General features: G+C 28.3%; 1 protein-coding gene across 1 annotated transcript; it reads left to right on the top strand.

Moving 5' to 3' along the window:
- The first annotated feature begins 19,715 nt into the window (after positions 1–19,715).
- LOC100797846 (CBL-interacting serine/threonine-protein kinase 5) lies at positions 19,716–22,362 on the top strand. Its single transcript, XM_041008577.1, has one exon. The coding sequence runs from the start codon at positions 20,603–20,605 to the stop codon at positions 21,974–21,976; it is 1,374 nt and encodes a 457-aa protein (XP_040864511.1). The 5' UTR covers positions 19,716–20,602; the 3' UTR covers positions 21,977–22,362.
- The last annotated feature ends 2,475 nt before the right edge of the window (positions 22,363–24,837 follow it).

Below are 24,837 nucleotides of genomic sequence, written 5' to 3'. Positions count from 1 at the left end.
GGCATGGCATGGCATGGCATGGCATTCTATATTTTAATTATTTCGATTTCAAGACACGTCGTTGTATACCACAGAGTATTGGACTAGACTACAAGAACAAGATAAGAAGAACGTGTCTATCCATTTATTATTTTTTAAAGTAAATGAATCAACCACCCAACATAGTCCCTTTATCCGATTTAGCTCATTTGACAACGGAGTTTCATGAGAGAGAATCTCGATTTAATTCCGGCAAAATAAACTTTATAATACTTTAGGGTATCAAAAAATTTAAGATCTTAATTATGATGATTCCAAACCCCCAAAAAAAAAAACATAATCACTTCAATGTTTAAAACAAGTTTATTACTACTATAAATTTAAACTTCAAAAAAAAATCTCTTAAAGTACTTGTTAAATAAAAAATATTTAATATATTAAAAAATATCTTTCGTTTTTCATATTTTTAAATTTTAATCAAATCACTTGAAAATATATTCGTTAGGCTAGAGTTTATAAATGGTTAACGAGAATAAAATAAGTTTATATTAAATTATTAAGATTTTAAGTTAATAGTTTTTTCAAATTAAAGTGACAACCTGTGTATTTTTTTAAAACATGCAAGAATTATTAGTGTTTTTATATAAATAATTTAATTGTGTCACACACACATAGTTTTTTTTAGAAGAACACAAACATAGTTTAGCAATTATTTTACATACCAAAAAATTTTTTAACAGATAATATAAATCATATTTATAAAAGATCGCAAATGACATTAACTGAATAGACATTTGTTGTGTGTAAATTAACTAAAAACACATGTATCCTCAGTCTAACAACCTTATTTCATGTGCATATAAAATCATTATTAAAATATAAATGTTATATGAATCATCAAGTGCACAAAATGAACCGGGGTGTATTCAAATTAGTAATAAAAAGTAGTTTGTATGGGTGATCAAAATTATATAAATACGAGCAAGCAAGAAAATCAGTTAAAAATAGTGAAAAAATTGTTTATAATTATAATATATATAGCCAATCGTAAAAGAGTTTAATGCATATATTTTGAGGATATAAAATAATTTTATTTTAAAATATTTATTTTAAAAATTTAAAAACTTACTATACATTGTGTATTGTTATTAAATGATTGTATAAAAAATTTTATATTATGGGTGTATAACCATTTTATTCATAATAAAATATTTTTATTATTAATTTAATTTTTCTTTGAAAAAGGAAGGGATGAATATGATTGTATTTGGTGTGGGTGGGATTGTTTAAAAGAATATACTTGATGTGAAATATGTCGGTGAATTCTAGGAACGTGGAACGGAATGGAATTCAAATTTCAAAGTCAAGCCCGCCTTGAAAATTCTCCACTGAATTATTGATGGATTATACTACAATACAAGTTTTTAAACTTGTGGATTCAGTTACGTCCACCACGTGTCTCTTTCCTTTCAATTCCATTATATTTTATTCTACCATATTTGCACGTTATTAGTGTTTATATAGACACATTAACCGTGTGCATTCAATCACACATTATAATTTAAATAAGTTTATTAATTGTTCAATATTTACCGATGATTTACAAACAAATAATATGAAATGTACTTAATAATTTATCGATGAAAATGGAAATATAAGATTGTTTCAATGAAATACTACTGATAATAATACTAACAAACAAAATTAAAACTAATTAAAATGTGTTATATTTTAGAGATTAAAAGAGACATTCAATCACACATTAATATTTAAATTACTTCAAGATAATTATTAAAAAAATTATATTGCATACTCTTTTTCTCTATATATTAACTTTAAAACTTTACTAAAAGTACCTAAAAAACGTTACTAAAACGTGATTGTTTCATTCATATTAATTGAGAAGAAAATGTGATGAACTTTTAATTTTAAACGAACTTACCGAGTACATGCCTTGTCGAAAAGTAATTTATCTGCCGTGAAAATTTGTGTAAAATGAACTTTCATTTCACAATTTTTTTATGTCAAAAAGTAACTCTTTTTTATGTTAATTTGTTAATGGTTAATGTTTTTTGTTAATAGAAAAATCTAATCCACCATTTTTTTCCACCCCTTCTTCTCTTGCCACAAAGTTAAGCTTTAACTCCCTTTCATTTTCACTACATATTATAAAAAGCAGTGGATATAAGTTTTATATTGACCCGAGGTCGTCTAAATTTGTCCTGCTCATACTTTGTTTCTTAGTGGGGTCCTCTTTGTTTATTTCTTGTCACGCTTACCATTTCAAACATTTTCCACGTTGCATCATGTATCATTTAAATTATGAGAGTTGACTGTTGTTTAAATACGAGTATTATATCATATTTAAAATAAAATAAAAAGTATGTGAGAATGTATTTTTTTATTTTAAATAGATTAAAATGATTATATATGTTAAATTAAATATAATTTTTATTCATGTATTATAAAAAAAATTAACTTTAAAAAATATTTTTGAATACCCAGTATATTCGAAAAATAAATAATGTTAAATCTTTTTAAAAAGATAAATTATACTTTACTTGCTCCTAATTTTATACTTTATCAACTTACGCTGATATTTTTTTTTATGACACTTAATCTCCTATATTTTTTATATCACTAAACATTCTCACCCTTATATTATTGATGTTAATTGTAATTTTAGACTTACTAATCATGTCTTTTAAAAAAAAACTATTGTGTTATTGACATAAGTGGTTCGTCATTTGACTCTCTTAATCAAATTTTGGGATTCAATTTCCAGTTTAAATGAAGTCGCAATTAATGTATCAATTTTTTCACTCATTTCCTCTCTCTTTTTTATTGAACTGATAGGACTAAAATCTATTTTGAGGCAAATGAAAAATGTGTGGAAAATATATGGTTAGTTGGATGGTTAAGAAAATAAGAGAATGAGATAAAAATCACGGGTTCAATTCATCCTACTTGCAAAAACTAATAAGTTTGATTTTGACCTCTTTGATTCCTTTGTCTATTTATAATATTTTTATTTTTAAAATATAACATTTTTTATCCTCAAAAAAGTGTTATCAAAATCATGTTTTCCCTCTAAAGCGTTATCTAAATTACTTAAATGATCAAAAGTGATACATTTTAAAATTAGAGAAACCAAAAACAGACAAAAATATTTATATACCTTTTGTAATTCACTGGAATTTATTGAAAGCTATAATCATAAAGAGTGTGAGTAAGGGTGGAGGAGGGGGGGAAAGGGATAGGGTAGTTTAGGAAATTTCATTTTTTTTTTTAACACAAGATGAGGGTGAATTAGAATTAAGGGTGTCGGAATAGCAAGGGTCACGACTCTAACTAGATTTTGATTTAAATATGGGAACAAAGATAAATTTGTTTGTCACCCATCTCATGGAGTGAGCAAAAGGAGCTAAGTGACAAGGGAGTGAATGGTAGGGAAAGAAACCCGTTAAAGAGTGTGATTAACATGGAGTGAGTGGGGGAAGGGAAAGGATAGTGTAGTGTAGGGAATTTAATTTTTTTACAAGGTGATGGTGAACTTTTAAATTGAAGGTGTGGAAATAGAAAAGACTACAGCTCTAGGTTAGATAGCAACAATGATAAATTTGTCCACACTCCCTGCCTCATGTTCACTCCTACCAATAATATTTGTAGTTGTGAATATTATGTTATCTTTGTTTAATATTGTTAAATATATTATATTAACAACTAAAATATTTTTTTTATTTTTAATTATAAAATTATTTCAACTAATTAATATCTTTTAAGAAAAAATAGTTAATTTAATTAATCAAATTAAGTTTATCAATTTGTATCATTTCAAAATTGCTATTTTTTTATCTTTATATTCAATTAATTGTTTCTTATTAACGTTTGAAGATAAAATAGTTAAATAAAGATATAAAAAAAATAATTAATGCATCTGATGATTAGAAAATCATCTTATAAAAAAAACAAATAAATTTATAAAAAAATTATAATCAGAGACAAAAGAGAATAATATTTTATGAGAAATAAAATCAAACTAGCTTATTAATTTTATTATGATTAAAATCAATATATATATATATATATATATATATATATATATATATATATATATATATATATATTTAGTGACAAAAAAAGCCCCGACTTACCATGTGGCAACCTCATCAATTAAAATGTTTGTACGTGAAACTTTATTAATTATGTGAACACTACGTTAATAGAGGTAAAGGTTTGAATAAAAAATATCGTATTTTAAATGCTGATGGACTAAAATAGTACGGATTTTGTTTTGGTGGACTAAAATCAAAATTTAAAAATTTTAGAGAGATAAAAATATGTTTGTCTTGAAAAAAAATTAGTCTTTATTCTTGTGTGGTTTTCTCTTGAAAATTACTGCAATTCTAATTTATAATATTTTATAAAAAAATAAAATTATACAACCGCACCATAGAAGAGTTTAAAATCATATTCAATGCTCTATCTCATTTTTGTTTTTCTTATATACGAAGATAGTGTTGATATGAAAAATGTTTGTAGTGGAACTGGAACACCGGCCAGAAAGAAGTAAGTTGGGTACAATGGTGAGTGTTACAACTTGCAAGAAGACAAATCAGAGTTCCACGTCGATTATTTCGGTGCAAATGTCTCGTGCCATGTGTTATTTTTCTAAAGTGATATTCAAGATGATGGCGATAAAAGGAGAATCCATGTTCTGTCTTTATTTTAATTCATTCAAATAATAGGACTAAAAGAAAATTTTAATTCTGTAAAAAAATGACATATATTAACAATACGTAGACTCGCCTTCTATTTTTTTTAAAGGAAAAGTAAAATAAGAAAAAAACTAAAAAAGTACTTCTAAATATATTTTGTTTTTCTTTGATAAAAAAAAGCTTATCATTATTCATATTTTTCTTTATTTCCTTTCCTTAATTCTTAATAAATCATTAGAATACTAAAAAGTGGTTGATACTTAATAGACTAGATATTGACCTTGTAAATGCAATGGCTCTCGAATTATTTAAAGGTGAAAAGTCAGGAACCTAATGGAAGAAAGTACAACAAGTGGGACCCACTGATTGACCGTGACCAAATTAATGCAAAGTAGTCAATCCATTGAATTGAACCCAAAACTAGAAGACGAAAAAGCAGATATTTTTCTTCTTCACATTCACATTCATGAACCGGATTATTTTTTCTCCCATGTCTACATCCAGTTAATTACGGCACCTTATTATGGACAATTACTTCTTCGAATTCAAATTCCGTGGTCTCAGTGCCGAGTGCTCAACACACGAATCAGAAAAACTTAACTTTTACATTAAAAATGACATATAATGAAAAAATGTTATTGAAATGAATACGAAAAAGTAAACAAATTTCTATCTAATTATTTCAATGAACGAAAGTTAGTAAATTATATAATAATTAAAAAATTAACCTTGGTCCAACATATTTAAAATTACTTTATTATTTTTTGACAAAATATTTATCATTTTTATGCTACAAAAATCTTTAATTTTTCAAAAAAAAAATAAAAAAATGTAACAAATATTTCATCCACTTTCATGGCAACTTGGTGGAAAAATATTTTTACATCTGAGATTCACAAAACAAAACAAAAATTATGTTTTTTTCTCACAAATTAATAATGGAAATTGATATTATCTTCTTATTTTCCTCATTTTTTATTTCATTTTCTCTATATGTTGTTAAACAAAAATAGAGAATTTTTTATCTCTGCATATCATGTAAATAAATTTTTTAACGTTAATAGACATAAGTGAGATATGCGAATACTAAATTTTATATATTCATTTTTCTCAAACAAATTTATCAACACTACATACTTTTAAGAATAAAAAAAATTATTTATCCATAATTTCATTTTAGTTTTGATGAAATATGACTTAGTAAATTTATACAACTTATAATTCTGCTACACCAATCATTAAAAAAATACCACGTAATAAGAGAGAAGGTAAAGTTCCTGTTTACATTAATACTGCAATGAGGTAGTACAGTATTTATAGGTACAAAGTTGCAACTTAAAGGTCACGTGTAGTTTAATGTATGGAGGTGAAACATAAGTAGTCATAACTTTTGAGAAAACGTGAATAACTTGCTAATTAATAATTTTTTAAAATGATGGCTTTTTAATTTTTATTATGTTTAGATTGTTAGAGCTCATATTGGGTTGTTGCATTTAAGTATAAATGATTAAATATTGATAGACAGAAAAGGCCAATTTTCCGGTCCAACTAATGAATCCATGAAACAGAAAAACCCTATTGATGGCCGAATCTAGACGCGAGAATCACTTCAAAGTTGGAAAAACAAACGGGTCATTGAAAACTGCAAAGTGATGCCATGCATGATGTAAGCAACGCAAACGTCATATAGTGATGCCTCCCTATTATTCACGATTTCTATTTCTTTATCCTTTAGCAGTTTAGCCAACCACTTATTCTAGAGATCAAGTTTCATTGAAGTAACATTAAGATAATATATCTATTATGTTATTTATAATTATTAATTCCTTCTTCTTTTTTCTCTTATACATAATTGATTACAAAATTTTAACACGTAAATAGCGTTACTCTAATCGAATTTATTATATTATATCAGATGTGGAAGGAACAATTCGATTGGATCAAGTTCGTGGGAAATTGTACGTCTTAGGTTTTTGTTAGAAGAGTTTATAAACAATTTATTTGAACTTGTTTTGTGTTATTAGTGTTTGCAAGAGCTTATAAAATTTGAGTACGTTTAAACTTATTTGTTAAAAATATTTTCTTAATAAAATAATCATTTTCTGTGTGTTTTTTAAAAATATTTTTTCTCAAGAGAATAGTTTTTTATTAATTTTAAAAATAAATCTTATCTATTTCTTTTTAAAAAATCACTTTTTAATAACATTTTTTCGAAATACTCTTTTTAATTTTAAACAAACAGTTAGTCCATAGGTTATTTTTAGCTTATTTTCATAAGCACTTTAAGATAGCTTATGCGGGTTTATGAAAAAAAAAGGCCACCTTTGAATCCTATTGGAGCTAAAGATATAAAATGTACGTAATTTTATTTATTTTCCTCAAATTAAATATTTTTTTTCTTTCAAATTAAGATAAATTTAACCTATTCACAAAACAAATTATAGTTATTCGTTGCTAGTAAATTTTTTTTATTTAATGTTTTATATATTTCCTTCTGAAATGATATGCAGTGGAGGAATATTTATATTGATGTATTATTTTTATATATTTATATTCATTTTATACATTTGAATGATTAAATTGATAACAACATTTTATGATGTATATGATTTTAATTTTCACACCTTAATTTATATTTGAGCACGATACATAAACAATCCTTTAAGTTTATACATATTACACGTATATTTTTTCATATTTGATTCTATACAAAAATTCATTATTTTGAGATTTTCAATTACACTATATCTCTTCTCCGATATTAATTTTGTTTACTTAGAATAGTCACATGTTAATCATATGGTCTTTTAAGAGAATTTTTATGGCAAAAATATTCATGTCTTCTCCTTACCTACAATTTAAATCAAACATTTTAGGAGTTCTTCATACCTTTATTGGTTTTTGTTTAATTTTTATTGACCAAATCGATTTTTTCATAAAGAGTGATAACAGTCATTTGTTGCATGTAATACAATATTTTTTATTACAGATGCAAACAAAGATGACTACCATTAGTCTATCCATAAAATCAATAAGCATAACAACAGTTTATTAATAGTTTATTAAGTAAAATGGAATTTCTATCTAGAATTTGCAGTGAAATTATTAATATTTCATCAAATAAGTATTATGTACTCGGTAAGTTATTCAATTCCCCTCTATAACAACTTCAAAATAGTTGAAGCAATTGTTTATTTGGACAGAGTTTAAATATTAATTCATTTACCATACTTAAAATCATACTTATGAATGTCAATATCCCAACAACAAAATAAAATATAATTTTGGTTCTTCATTTATGAAGAAATCTCAATAGAAAGTCTAATACTTATTTTAGATCATATTAATGTCTGCATACATAAAAATTATTGTTTAATAAGAATGAGTAAAACACGTATGTAATATAATTCCAACAAAGATGATGGCCATCGAACTTAAGAGAAAATTCAAACATAGCATAACTCATTTTGGACGTTTGAGAATATGCGAGAAAACAATGAGAAATTTTAGAACTATGAAGAATAATTAATGAATTTGGTGAGAAGGTGCAAAAGGAATGCATTCTAAGAAAGAAAATATATGTATAATATGTCCAAATTTAAAGGGATATTTATGTAATTTGTTCTTTATATTTTTAACATGTTTTTACTGTTAATTTTTTTTAGTTTTTAAAATGTTGGTAGGTGTATGGTAATTTGTTTTTTGTATCAAGTAATTTTTGTACAAAGTACAAAACTTTTTTTTTTGTTTTTAAAAACTAGAAATTGATAAATAGTGACCGGTGGTTTTTATTTTTAATATTTTGTGATATATATGATGTTTCTCTATTATTTATTTATTTAGTTTTTTATTTTTAATTTAGTTTTTTATTTTTAATTTAGTTTTAAATTTTTAATCATGGTTTCATTTTTAAAAATTTTAAAAATGAAGCAACATCTTATAAGTGTTTATGTAATAATGCATTTAAACACTTTAAAACTATGTAAGCGCTTATCAACATGTATATTTAAACGCAAATACCTTATTAAATTTTAAATATTTATAATATAAGTTCTTATACAATAAGAATTTATTATAAAATTAATTAAGTTTTTTTTATCGAGCAATTAGTCAAAGTACCCGAGAAAAGGACCTAGACTCACGTGTACATTATTCACTTGCGTGTCTCATGTTCTATGTCTAAGGGGGCTCAACATGACTACCAATATTTAATTCATTATTAACTTGTGTTGTGTTTCTCCTGGTGACCTTGTACCTAACTATAAGATAATTTTAGTTTCAGCATGAAAAAACAAATAATTTATATTATGAATATTTGTCTAGTAAAAACAAAGGTACAATCATCTAATAAGAATCTTTTGATGTATTTCACACCACGAGCCACATTGTCAAATTCAATATTAATATCATAATCCTAGCTAGCTTAGAGGCTAATCTAAATGGTTGATGCTTTTGCCAACTAATGAATACCTTGAATCTGCTTACCGTAAGTTAGATAGCTTTATCGATATACTGACAAACATAACTACCATTAAATTTATTGCTTACATCAATGCATTTTTTAGTCTATTTGGTATGAGAAATTATTTTGCGGGAAAACTATTTATTTGAATGATGAATTGGCTATGGAGGTCAATATCTTAATTTATAATATTAAATCGTAGAGGTTTCTCAATTATTTAATAATTTATTTATATAATAGAACTATTTAATCTGTTGCAATTGACTTGGTGGCATAAGTTCTTGAAATTTACCATGATGTCAAAAATCTGATCTTCTACCAATCATAAACCATTTTTTTTTCTCCCTAAAAGATTATTTAATGTATCGGGATCACGTATAACCGCTTTTCAACTGCACTATATGGAGTATATTCTATATATGAGTTGCATTACATAACTTACAAAACTTTTACAGATAAATATATGTTATCATGAACTGTTTTTGTAACACCTGACGAAGTACACACCGGAATGAATGAGAGAGATTTAAGAGTTGTGCAACTACATTGAGTTAAAATGAATTAAAGAAATTAATTAATACTACTTATTAATATTAATAAAATGTATTTGTTTTTTAATAATTTATTATTTAAGAAATTCATAATTAAACACTTAACTTGAAGCAATTACAGATGGATGAGTCTTGTGAAGTTTTTTAGGAAGCTTATGAATGTAACTAAATCACGCTAAAAAAAATTTGTGTTAATTTGATGGGATAATTAATAATCTTAAAAGCAATTGAACCTTGTAAGTGGTATATGAACTAGGTTGTCAATGTTTAAAAAATGACTATTTGTGAAGGATTTAAGGACATTACACATGATATTAGAGCAAACATCTCTCTTAATATGATGTCATTTCAGCACGAACTAAGTGAAAATTAATTTATATAATGAATAGGATCTAAAAGTTGTATAAATATGATATTATATAATTGAGTATGCCTTAAAAAATTAATTAGTATTATATATACCAATAAAATATATATACTTTTCGATAGTTTATTTGGTGGAGACTACGTATATTATTTATAAGTTATAAGAGTTAAGAATATTCGGGTATATATTATAGTAAGGTTAGTTTTTCTAACCAATTTCTTTTATAGACAAAAATATAAAATTTAATAAGTTACTTACATGTACCACACATTTTTTATGTCAGCAAAAAAAGTAGACATTAAATTCCAGGTATAAGGGTATCCGAAGCCATATACATCCCGGTATATTAGCCATAAGTTATAATGAATTTGAATGTAAACAGGCATGTAAATGTCCTTTAAAAAAAAAGGCACATAAATGCAAATTAAATAATCCAGGAACACAATAGTACAGTTGGTGGGGACGTTGGAATAAAAGTTTCAGTTAAATGTTCGATTGATTTTCTTTCGATTAAGAATGATAATGCAATATTAATAGAGATCTGTTTTTATTAATATCTAAAATGTGAAATCGATTGAAGGATAAATAAGAGTGTTGTGGATCCAAATATTATTTTATATATGTCTACAAAAATTATTTACATTTGTGAGATTTAATTATTATAATTCAAACACTCATTTTATACTTACTATAATGTTTACAAAAATTGTTTAAGTTTATGACAAATACATTATTTGTTAACTTGAAAACTTAAATGATATTGCTAGTTTGAAAATATAAAGTGTTTTTAGTTTAGTATTAATTAATCACAAAAATCAAATTCTTAGTTATAGATTTATAAATTTCGAATTTAATACCAAAATTTTTACAAATACAAATACCCACCCCTCATCTTTCAACACTGTAACGCCAATATCATATCATCACCAGCAATGTACCCATCCATTTCAGATGATGTTTAAGATCATTTGATAAATACCCTGCCAGCCAACTCGGTCAAATTAAAAACTGTTGTGTTCGAGCATTCAAAGTTGCATATATGCATCAAACCTTATCATCGATAAACAAGTGAATGAATAATATTGTGATCAAAGTTTAAAAAGATATTCCATCTAACTTGATGAAAATAAAGTATAATTTTTCTAGAATTCATTTTTAATTTATCATGAAGTAAATTTATAAAAGCGGAATGAGGGCTAGAAGGTAGGTTTTGTTTGACTGAAGTGTGAAAAATTGGTGTCTAGGGCATTCACATTCAATTGATCTATGTGGGAATTAGAATTCAAAATCCTTATTTGGGATCACGAATCCTTGATTTTGGTTTGGTGCAACTTGTCGTGGGATGGGGCCCAGTTTGTCAGAACTCCTAATCGGAAGTTTCTTCTTCTGTTTAATTTTAACAACCAAAATCAAAAAGTAATTAAAGAAAACAATAGTAGCACAAACAAACAAACAAGGAATGCGCACGAGCATTGACTTCTAAATCACTCACCAAAGTACTTCTGTCACTTTCTTTTGTCGGTCCAATCAGCACATACGTTAGGGAAACTTTAACATTTCTTTTCATTTTTCTTAACTTAAATATCTTGCTTCGATTTATGGATCACGTTCAATTAAAAATTACTTTTTTAAAAATTGGTTAAATTTTCATTAAAATATTAAAATAATACATTAATTATACTACAAGGGATATGATAATTAAGCTTTTTCAATAATCTTTTATCGGAAACATTTAGCAAATTTTCATTGAATAATATAACAGGGTTTAAATGGTGAAATTAAAGCTATCTATGTAATTAAAATAGTGTAATTTATCCCATGAGTGTAACTCAGTTAAAAAAACATTGAATTTATGGGGGAAAAGTTGAATTTGATTCTCATAAAAATACAATTTTTAGGAGAGAAAAAAAACTTTAAGTGTGTCACCTAAGAAAATACTTATGGGAATATTTTAGTGTGTAACTTAAGAGCCTAAGATTCATATACATATTATTCAATACAATTATTTTTTTTAATGAAGAGAAAAATCTAGCTAATAGTCGTATAATAATGGATTTTTTATATTTCAGTTTATTAAATATCTGTTCAAATCGTGTGGCTCGTTCGTTGTTATGTATAAATAAAAAAATTGTGCTTAAAATCATGTACAATTAATATTTTTAATGTAGTTAATATTATATATGTTGAATTTTTTAGGAGAAAAAATGTTTAGGAAAATGACACATGATATGAAATACTTTTTTTTGTTTAATAATGTAGATTAGATAAAAAAAAATTATTATATATGTATGTATATGCAGGAGGCATATAAGGTGAGAGAAGGATTAAATAGTGGTTTTAGATTAAAATAGAAGATTCAATTTTAATTGCTAATTAAATGAGGTAAGAGAAAAATACACGTGCATCTAGTATTTTAATTAATAATTAAATCTGTATCTTATATTTTAATTTATGTACTATTACTTAATCATCTCACTCCTCGTAATAAAACACTTATATATCTCTCCTTTTATATCGTTACTTATATGTATAATATTGATTTAAATGTGCTTTTAGTTTATCAAGTATTGTGAATCTTTGGTTAAAAATTTAACAAATGATTTAACTAATGTGGTAGATAATAAAAATAAAATGTTGATATATCAGTGACATGACATGTAATATGAGAAAATTGAAAAATAAATTATAAAATGTTAAAAATGAAATTAAAATATTTGAATCATTTTTAATCAATAATATTATATTGCTTTAAAAACATAGATAAAATATCAGAAATACAATATGTATAAAATCAAAATTAGAGAGAGGTGAGCATGTTGACTGGACGATTTCGATCCACATCGATTAGCTTCATCCCGCAGTCAAATTAAGCCAATTTGTATAGTACCACACCACCACGTTTAAATGGGCTGGAATTTAATATGACTACTTAATCCGTGGTTTGATGATCCAACCATCTACCTATTTCTTTTATTTTCATTATTTTTAGTTTTGCAAAGTTTCTTGTATAGAATACTGGTTGCACTTTTGGCCATTTCAACATGATTTTTAACTTAAAAATTTACTAAATATTTAAAATATATATTCATATGTAAATAAAATAGGTTAGTCAACGAATTCACCAGCCAAGCATGTGTTAATTCGTATGTTTTTTGCAAATTAACCTATGATTAAACGGATCCCTTTTTTAATCTAAGTTAGCTCTTGCAAAATGGGATTTCTTTTTAATTAAATTGTAGTCCTCCCAGGCCCAACAAAGAACAATTCAGCTAACTATGGCCAGAAAATGGAAAGTACTATTGGCCCCAACTAAATTGTTCTTACTCCTACTAGTCAAGAGTAATTATCAAATTACCCTTCCCCACTTCTCCTTTCTTCATTCTCTTCTCCCTCTTCATTCATTCCCCCTCTTTATTCTTTTCCTCTCTTCCCTCTCTACTCATGCTTCCCAAGTAATTTTTTTTTACCATTTTTGTTGTAAAAAGGAAATCATGATTTTGTTGTACATTTTTGTACAACATAATCACGATTTCATTTTTTATCAGGATTTTGGTTACACAATGAAATCACAATTTTGTTAAGCAATACATTATGTAACACGACACAAGCACAATTTTGTTGTGTTGCACAAGGTATTGCCCAACAAAATCTTGATTCTGAAAAAGATATACAACGATAATATGATTTTGTTATGTATAATGTGTAACGAAATCACACTTCCGCTGTATATTTTTTTTCATTGTATGATGTGTGATTTCCTTGTACATAATAAAATGAAATCACACTTCCATTATACAACCTGTTATTGACCCTCCTTCATTGTGTATTTTTTCCGCAGACCAACATGCATAACAAGTGCAAAAATCATGTATGACGGAATCACGATTCCATTATACATTTGCATAATTGAAATTGTGATTTGGTTGTATACAATTTTTATATCCCTCATTATGCAAAGGAAACACGACTACGTAGTGTATTTCACAAATGAATAATTTTGGAATTTTGAGGAATGATAGGACCAATAATAAATCTCATTGGGACCGATAGTAACTCTCCCAGAAAATTATGGGCAAAAAGCATCAGTTGGGCCAAGAAGACATGATAGGGGGCACCGGTTTTTTTGAACACAATTTAAAATGTCATTATAGTCAATGGGTGTTACTATAATTTCTTCTAAATGAAAATACTATAAAATTATACACAAACCGAGTAGGCAGGGTTGTTCTAGTATGACATATCTTTTGAAGCTTTGGTTGGAAAGGAAGTACTTAAAACTTGACTTTAATTGGGAGGCAATTTGGGCTTCAACTTGAAGCTATATATTTCGAATCTGTGCATTCCTCCCGCATCATTGCCATTTGCCACTTCGTGGCGCATGCTAATAAATTAGTAAGTTTGGAAGGCAACTTTAACATCAGAAATAATTGAGCTTGGTTGTGACGCAACAAACAAGCTTCTAAACGAGGAAACTTAAAGTATCTATCTATCTATATAAAGCTATCGGCTGATTTCTCTATACCTGGCCTGAACTTAATTAACTTTGGAGCTAATATTCAACCTTGGTTATCTAGTCACTATATATTTTCTGTTATTTTCTCGGATGTTTTCTTTTTTTTAGTTTCAACCTAGCTTGATAAATCGTTTCTAAATTCTAATCAGTATATTTCTATAGCCAAAATTTAAAGTGGTACTACTGACTAGTAAGCATTAAGCAATACATATTCTAATTAGTATGATTTTGAAGTAGTCCATCCGGCACAAGTAATTATTCCAATCAAAAGGTTCTAAATTGGATGCAAACTACAAATATGGGTTTGGTCATAACACTGATCATCTAAGGCTGCCATGACTTGTCTGCGTGTACATATAGCATATCACATTGTTGTTATTTTCTTCATGCGACCTTAGGAAACAATAATGCTAAATAACAAATAGTGTTCAATAGATATCAAAATGAATATCATAAGAAGCTAGTTTAATTTCCAGGAAGCATCTCTGGGAATGGAAGATTTGGTTAGAGAGTGAGTGTCCATGTGATTTTGATTCATAATAGTCAGTAGAGATGATTTTGATTTTCCTTTCCCCGTGCGCGTGAGCTTCTCATTAGACACAAAATTAAAAGTTTGACCTATCATTTTTTTTCCTTCTCACGAGTCACGAAGCTGCCACAAAATATTTCTATATAAAACTTTAAATGATGTTAAAAAATTTCAAGGCATCCATGGCATCATTCCTCCAGTGATGCCCCTGCTTTTTATCATCCACAAGTTGTTAAAAATTAAGCATATTCAAATGCTCTAAGTTTCTTTAGTAAAATAATTGGCTCATTTTTTAAATCAGTTGTCAAAGCATATTCAGAGGTATTTGTGTTCTCTTTTTTCAGATCTAAACAATAGCAGAATAAATATTACTAATGTTAATACTGTACAGTTATCTATAAAAAAAATACTAATGTACAGTTCACACATTAATTTAATATTCCCACGCTTTACGTGCTTCAAATGATTAAATTGTGATATGTATCTTAGACTAGTTGATATAGAAATCACGTCGTTTCTGGCAATATTAATTAAAGAAATCACTTAACAATTAAGAGCCTAGCACGTTCATAACGTTTTTTTTAGAGAAGCACGTTCATAACTTATTTCGTTCCATTACATAGACTAAATCTGAAATTACTTTTCCAAAATTTTTATTTAAGAAATTAGATTTAGTGTATTTTAAAAATAAAGTTGGGTTCCCTAAAAAAAGTGGGGTTATATTTTAGATTGTCTTGATTCAATTCAATTTCATATATTAGAAAATATTGTTTTAAATAATTATAAATGTTGTATTAATTTAATGAAGGCTTAAATATATGTTTAATTATTGTAATTTAATTTTTTTTTTGTCCTTGTAAAATTATTTTTCTATTTTTAATTCTTGCAAATTATATTTATTTTGTTTTAGATAGTATCTTTTTAATTCAAAGTGCTATAGGACGAAATAAAAAATAAACATAATTATATCTTAATTTTATTTATTGAGTGTGCTTATTTATCTTATGAGTAAATAATTTTTATCTAACTTTAAAATTGTATGAGTAAATATCACAAGAATGAGGATTGAATTATATTTTTAGAAATTTAAATTTTTTTTCTAAAACAAATAACATGTTTATCGTCCAATGTAAAAAGACTTAAAACTTTAGATCAGACTAAGTCAAATAATGATAAAAATAATTTTTTTTATAAAATAAAACTGGATATAAAATTAAAAACATAGTCAAACTCTTTGTTCAGTTACAACAAAAGAGAGAAACACACGTAGAATTATACTAATACTTCTTAAACTTGAGACTATGTCTAATTCTTGGCAACTATCAAAGTTCTATTAACTTATCAAAATTACAAATATTGTTCACTGTCACTTATACTTATATTTTTTACACTTGCAAGCTCTACCCCAGACTTGACTTAAACTCATTATTCTTTGTCCTACCAAACTAATATTGGCTCTAAAAAAATTAATAAAATTTGTTGGAAGATTGCACACTAACTAAAAAAATATGATCGCATCACTCAACACTTTTGTTTTTTCTCTTAAGGTATAAAAAATGTTTTGAGAGCTTTGTATCTTTACAATAATTTACAGAAAACTTTACAATAAATAATGAAAGAATAATTCGCGTAAATTGTTCATATCTTGTATCTTCAAAACTTCTTCTATATATAGTTTTCTTCTCCAAGTATTTGTTATTTCATAATGACTCGATTCTTCACTCTAGTAACGTATTTGTCTAAAGTCTTGAGTCCGTTAGAGTATTTAATGTAAGCATTAAATGCATGCTTCTTCTTCATATCAAGTCCATATGAATATGATAGTGTGCTTTGTACTTTAGTAGGAAAATTACTTCTTTCATCATAACAAGTATGCAACTGCAGAGCGTGACTTTTGTTAAGGATCAATGTCTTTTAGATTGTGTACTCCATTTATTCTTCATAGGACTTTGGTAGATCTTATAAGAATGTTTTGTGCATTAAAGAATCTTGGACATAAAGTGTTAAATGCAGGTCTTAAATGTATTACTTAAATGCTATATCGGATCATCTTATGAGTGCATCGTCTAAATTTTGAGATGCACAAAGACAAATCATGATCTAATAACATATCATATACACCTTTTATCATTTGTATTTATTTGCATCTAATCAAAATAAGTATGAATCTTTTGACTTAATAAAAGTTAAGTTACCTAATATGAATTTTATTTTGTAATCAAATTTCTTCTTTTAATTAAAAGGGTAGATGACCATTTTGATTGTTTATCTTTTTATTTTGCTTAAAATGATCATTTGTCTTTTAATAAATTCACTTTGATTCTTTTTTTTTAAAATTCACTTTCATACTGTATTTTATTTAAAAAGTTAAAATAATCCTTTAATTTTTTTATAAAGACGGGACCTAAGCCCAAAAAAGACTACACCGGAACAGAACGAGGGAGACTAACTCCCAAAGCATAAAAAAATAAGAAAAGGACCAAGGTTAGAACTTAGAAGGTACTACTAGGTCAAACCGAAGCAAAGCAGAATCAAGGGAGATCGCCATGTTAGCAAGACCATCATCACATATTGTATATGTGGATAATCCTCACTTGCCAGTCATGAGACTGTACACAACAACCTTGGAATCAACTTCTGGATAAACATAGCATGGCTAGTAAGCATTGGTACACACCCAAAAGTTCAGCAATATAGGCAAAGGCGTTACCAAATATTCATCGCAAAACCACCCAACCATTTACCCGTGTGATCCCTAAATAAACCACCACAACCAACACAGCCCAAATGCCCTTTAATTAGTAGCCCCATCGGTATTAAGGCAGACCCAAGATTCCAGAGGAGCTTTCCAACTAATGAGTTTGAATTTTAAGGCTCCAAGCAAACACTACAAACTACAAAATAGTACATCCAACAATTAGGCTTAATACTTTCCCAAGGTTTGAAGGGTCTAAAGGATCATGCTCACATTTGTTACGCCAAAACCCAATGTAATAATAAGACGCCATCCACAAATCAGACCAATCAATATCATTGCAATAAATCCAATGGATTGACATAGATAAATCCATACCAAAAAGAACGAGCCCTACTACCAAAATAAAATTATCATTATGTATTTGAATACTTAAAGAATTATTTTGAATCTTTTAAATAAAAAAATATCAAATTGAATTTTTTTAAAATAAAATAAATGATCAAAATAAAAAATCAAACTGAATAAAAAAATAAAAAGATCAAAATAACATTTAGCTTAATTAAAATTACGAGACTATTAAGATTTTGTTTTATTTATCATTTATCATATATATATATATATATATAATGAAAACTTTTTTGGTTGATAATGGCTGTCAAATATATGTTAATTATTTTGATATATTAAAAGTTAAAAATACTAAACTTTGGGTAACAATGATAAATATATTGAATGAATTAATTACAGACGAAGTAGGTGTCAAATAAATGTAAGCAAATTCAAATTTGCAATTTAAAAGTACTACATTAAACTTTGGTTTTAATAACAATGATATTAAATTGAATGAACAATATCATGATAATAAAAAAACGTAAGCGTGTGAAAGGGTAGATCTGTTGTGTTTTGCAAATCCTTTGAATATTGAAAGCTTGGCCGTATAGGTTAACGTTTGGTGGCAGTCTGATTGGGTGGCTAGCTGTACTCGACTCACATCCACGTCACCACCTCCAATCATTAATCCTATCTCTCCCTACCTTTTCTTACACAAATTGCATTAATTATTCTTACAAATCTAAAGATTGTATCTTTACCACATGTATCAATATTCAAATACATTAATTAAAAAGAGATTTATGTTTTGAAAAATAATTACTTAATGCTCTCTCCTTTCCGGTATGTAAGACTTAAATGCATAATCTATCAAGATAAGATAAAATGATTAATTTAATTAATGAAAATAAATTTATCTTAAATTTATAATATTTTTTAAAAATTGTTATTATTATTAATATTCATTTTTCTTCTAATAGATTGTAAATACATTTTATTTTTTATTTAAATAAAATATATTTTTAGTATAAAAATAATTAATACAAAAACATTATAGATTAAAAGTCTTATAAGAACATCTTCAATTATTTATATGAGTTATTAAACTTTGAGTAATGTTATTAAATTTTTTTTCCAAAGAAGTATATGACATGGTATTGCTTATATAAGCATCGTTGTTTAACAAATTTATATTAGAAATGAAATATTTTTCAACCAACCAATGTAGGACACACAAAATTAAATTAATCACTCACTTCAACAACTTTAACATTAGTGTGAATTTTATGTAAAATATTTAAATCTATATGGAATTATAAGACCCATAAAATTATGATAAACCATCAATATAAATAATTATGCATTGTAGATATTTTAAAAAGAAACAAATATCATTTCAAACTTAAGTCTTTTAAATAGAAATGAAGGGAATATTTAACATATTTTTATATAGATTTTTTTTATATTTATATTAATAGTATAAAGTAAATTTATTATTCTTCAGTTGTCTTTGAGCTGAGGTCTAGACATATTTAATCTCTTTATACCACAATGCTTGAAGCTAACCAACTATATATCCTTTGATATCCTCTTGTCGTCTTTTAGTTGAGATTCATACATATTTAACTTTTTTTTGCCACAATGTCAAAGATTGACAGATTATGTATCTTTCTGTTCTTATTGGATTGACATACCTAACACTCTTTGACTCACATGCCAAAATGATCCAATCTAAATACGATATTATTATATAATTCATATTAAATGTTGAAGCCAAGTTAAATTACACACTCATGTTCTTGAGAGAGATCTCAAACCCCAAGAAATCTATTATTGAATAATTATATTAAGTTTTTGTTTGTTAATTTATACATGTGGTGTATAAAAGAAAATAATAGTTGTAGATATTATAATTAGATATAGATTGGTTTAGGAGGAAAAGTTAGTTCTACTAGAACAAAAAAGCAATTAATTTAGAAGAAAGCAACGAATAAAGAGGGGGTGTTGGGGCCTTGAGCCGATTAATCTTAATTTAGGTTATCCAGATATTTGCTGGTGTTGTTTCTTATCCCATGCGTAATTGAGCAGCTGCAGCCCACAGCGTTCCCCTCTGATTGAAAACTCAGTCTCCTCTGCCTGCTTCATCCTTCCTTCCTTTCTTCATTCACTGGCACCCTTCCGAGTCAAGCATAAGATCAAAGGGAGACCCTTTCTTTTCCTTGTCTCCCCCTGCATGCAACCATGAAGATTTTCAATCCCTCCAAATGCTTTCTCCAGAACGTGGTGTGTCCTTCCGACACCCTCCTCATCATTAAAAGGATGAAGCCCTTCGATCTGGGTCTCTCCCACCTCCACCAATTCCAATTCAGATCCTACAATTGAAAAAGAATACAACAATCCCTAGACCACGTTAGCACCCACACCGCTTCCTTCACTACCACACCCCAGCCCCGACATGGACCGGCGCACGGGCAGCACCCGTAACATCCTCTTCAACAAGTACGAGATAGGGAAATTGCTGGGACAGGGCAACTTCGCCAAGGTGTACCACGGCAGAAACCTCAGCACAAATGAGAGCGTGGCCATCAAAGTCATAAAAAAAGAGAGGCTTCAGCAGAAAGAGAGGCTCGTCAAACAGATCAAACGCGAGGTCTCCGTCATGAGCCTGGTGCGTCACCCCCACATCGTCGAATTAAAAGAGGTGATGGCCAACAAGGCCAAAATCTTCCTGGTTGTCGAATACGTCAAAGGAGGTGAACTCTTCGCCAAGGTTGCAAAGGGGAAGATGAAGGAAGACGTCGCCAGAAAGTACTTTCAGCAACTCATCAGCGCCGTCGATTTCTGCCACAGCCGCGGCGTCACCCACCGCGATTTGAAGCCGGAGAATCTGCTCCTCGACGAGAACGAAGACCTTAAAGTCTCCGACTTTGGCCTGTCGGCGCTGCCGGACCAGCGCAGATCCGACGGGATGCTCCTGACGCCGTGCGGGACGCCGGCCTACGTGGCGCCGGAGGTTCTGAAGAAGAAGGGGTACGATGGGTCGAAGGCTGATATATGGTCCTGCGGGGTCATCCTCTTTGCTCTTCTTTCTGGCTATTTGCCCTTTCAAGGTGAGAATGTGATGAGAATTTACAGCAAGTCTTTCAGAGCCGATTATGCGTTCCCCGAATGGATTTCCCCTGGGGCTAAAAACTTGATCTCCAATTTACTCGTTGTGGACCCGCAAAAGAGGTATTCCATTCCCGACATCATGAAGGACCCTTGGTTTCAAATTGGGTTCATGAGGCCCATTGCTTTTTCCATGAAGGAGTCTGCGGTTGAAGATAACATTGATTTCAGCGGGGATGATGTTTCCAATGGTAGTGATGATGGCAATAGCAGCAGCAGCAACAACGATGATGGGGAATTGACTGGGGCTAAGCCTGCTCGTCCGTCTTACAACGCTTTTGAGATAATCTCGTCCTTGTCGAATGGGTTCGATCTGAGGAATTTGTTTGAGACGAGGAAGCGGTCGCCGTCCATGTTCATTTCCAAGTTTTCGGCTTCGGCGGTGATGGCGAAGCTGGAGGGGGTGGCGAAGAAGCTGAACTTTAGGGTGACGGGGAAGAAGGAGTTCGTGGTGAGGATGCAGGGGGCGACGGAAGGGAGGAAGGGGAAGCTGGCCATGACGGTCGAGGTATTCGAGGTGGCGCCGGAGGTTGCGGTGGTTGAGTTCGCCAAGTCTGCTGGAGACACGCTTGAATACATTAAATTCTGTGAGGACCAAGTCAGACCTTCTCTCAAAGACATTGTGTGGAGTTGGCAAGGGGACGCTAATTGCCACCAGTAACGCAATGGAGTTACTTTCCGTTATGTCTTAATCTTTTGCTTGTTTCCATTATCACAATCCGTTTGGGTTTAGATTTATTACCCATGTAATGTAATATTCTTAGTTCTTATTTCCTCCTCCAAGCTTATTTATTTATGACTTTCTTTTGTATTCCTTAAGCCAGAGGGCATCCTGCTAATCTGTATGATGTCAGAATTTGTTATAATACTAGCTAGTACTGGTATTTTAGCATGTTCCTGCAAAACAGCGACAGAGATTGCAAAATTGGTAATTACAAGTCCAAGCCAATTAGTATTCAAAAGAGTTTGGTATACTCATTTCTAACTAAAACATGATTGTCCTTTTAAAGACAGAGAGATTAGTCATATTACATATTACGTTATCAAGTTTTGTTTGGAGATTGTAAACATATGCCCTAAAAGTTTAAATTACTTATTTTGATCCGTATAATTTTAGATTTCATAAAGTTTTGGTTAATAGGTCTACATTTAAAAAAAAAAAAAAAATATAAGGTATAAGTTTGACTTATCATTTGACCTAAATTTTACTTTTAGGTATAGGTGATCTGATCTATTTTAAAAGTTTAATTTTAACTGATAATAAAAAATGTTCAAAAAAGATTGGATTGTTAACATTTTTTTATAATTTAAATTTGCTTAAATAAGTAGATTTATTAGGTTTTGAAGACTTTTTAAGTGACCTAAAATATCACCTTTTTTTTTATCAAATAAACTTTTATAAAAAAATTAACCTAATTCGAGTTTGGCCTATTCCGAACCGTATTTGTGAATCATGTGGGGTCTCTTGAGTCATGAGTTGTGAAGGTAGCCACAGAAGCTGACTCGGATCATACTCAATTGGGGAGGACTTATCCAATAATATTTTCGAATCGCTAAATCTCATTTTGTCAAGTTGCCCTCCTAGAGTCCCAGTCATACGCATGTGATACTTATGATATAACTCCTCTTTCATCACCTCCTGCCTCACCTAATCAAGATTATCAACAATTCATGACCCTTTATCATTTTAAGTAAAGTCTGAAATCCACTCACCACAACATTTATTTAAATCACTTTATTATGGATTGCAGCCTAATTCTGCTCATTCATATATGGACTTATCATTATAATTATAACTTTATAAAATTTATTACATATGTTTTCGATCATTAACTGTATATTTGACACGTGGACCGAACAAAAGTCATATTCTGATGTTTCTATCAAACCTAAACACACATTAATGTATGATATATCCTTATGTTGCGATGTTGGATACAAATTTAAGTCATTGTGGAAAAAATAAATAAAAAGGACAAACTAGCCCATATATGTATGTATGTGGGTTTGCCAAGTCCTTTCAAATTATTTGTGATCAGTATTTCTTGCCCACTTGGATGCGTCAATTGTTGAGAACACTGATGAGTGATGACTCCAACACTTGCTAGGGTGCTGCCCCAAATAGGTTGATTAGTTTAGCATTTGTTTTTAAGCGTGGATGCTGATTTATTAAGATGAAATCCAAGAGGAACAATCATTACAGATTATTGGATCCAGTTGACTAGCCACCTCCTCTATCTAAAACATCAAAAGCCAAGTTAGCTAGACAGAGAGCAGCTTAATTTTCTTGGTGTTTTTTGAATTTGTTATTTGTTGAAAACAATAAGAGAGAAGAGAAAAGCAAGAGCTCTTCCTCTTACTTTCAGTCTGATTTCAGAGAAGTTTCATATTTTTTTATGTTATAAAAAATAAATACTATAATTAATTAATTTATAATAAGACGTTTAAAAAGGATAGAAATTTATTCTTCAATAAACTTATAGATTTAATTTTCCTTACGGCTCAATATGTTTAATAGTAAAATAAATAAATGAATTGTTAGATAATATTATATACATATATATTAACTAAGGGTAGTTTAGTGATTTTTTTATTTATATATATTATTTCTTTGTGTCTTGTATTTTACAAACTTTAATAAATAGATGATTTTAATATATCATAAAAATTAATATAAGAATATCGAAAAAAAATCATTTACTAAATATGTTGATTTATTAGGCCGGCGAAGAAGAAATTTGCCGAATAACTGGAAATTTTAATTTTTTTAAAAATCAATTGTTTTTTTTTTATAAAAGCTTTAACTTGAATTTATTTAATAAAAAAAATCTAATATAACCCAACTTAACCTGAAACTAATAAAGACTAAGTCATAAATTCTGGTGGAGCAAAAACTTTCACCTTTTTGTTCTGTTGATTATAGAAAAAAGAAATAAGGTTCATGAAAATAAAATTGATGAGAAACTCTAAACCCTAAACCTTGACAACAAGTGAGAAATAAAATAAAAATGGAAGATGTTTGATTGAAAAAAAAAAATACATAAAAAATGAGGAGAGAGATAAAGATGAGTAAATATAAGTTAGAAATGATATACTGATCAATCTCACAAATTTTAAAATTATTTTAAGTCTAAATCTTGTCTATCAAATAAATAAATACTCACTTGGTTTTTTTTATAAGAAAAAAAATCTTATTTTATACTTATTAAGAAGGTTAGTTTCCTTCATTAAATTGTATTATTCTCAATAAAAATATTTTTTTTCCAAAATCATACATTTAAAATATCTATTTAGTTACTTCAGATATCGTATATGCACACCTGCAGAATACTAACCTTTTACAATTTACCGTGCAAAATATCTTTAAATTAGCATATAGAGCAATATTATTTTCTCTCATATTCATAATTTTTTTTACAATTGTTTACATTAATAAATTTGTGATTAATAATAATGTATAAACAACCGTTTAATTTACAAATATAATAACTCATGTAAGTATTGGTATTGAAGATGGTCTGA

The sequence above is a fragment of the Glycine max genome, chromosome 13 (assembly GCF_000004515.6).
Source record: "Glycine max cultivar Williams 82 chromosome 13, Glycine_max_v4.0, whole genome shotgun sequence".
In the NCBI taxonomy this organism is placed as follows: Eukaryota; Viridiplantae; Streptophyta; class Magnoliopsida; order Fabales; family Fabaceae; genus Glycine; species Glycine max.
The sequence above is the reverse complement of the archived record's forward strand: the minus strand, read 5'-3'. Positions and strand labels throughout refer to the sequence as shown.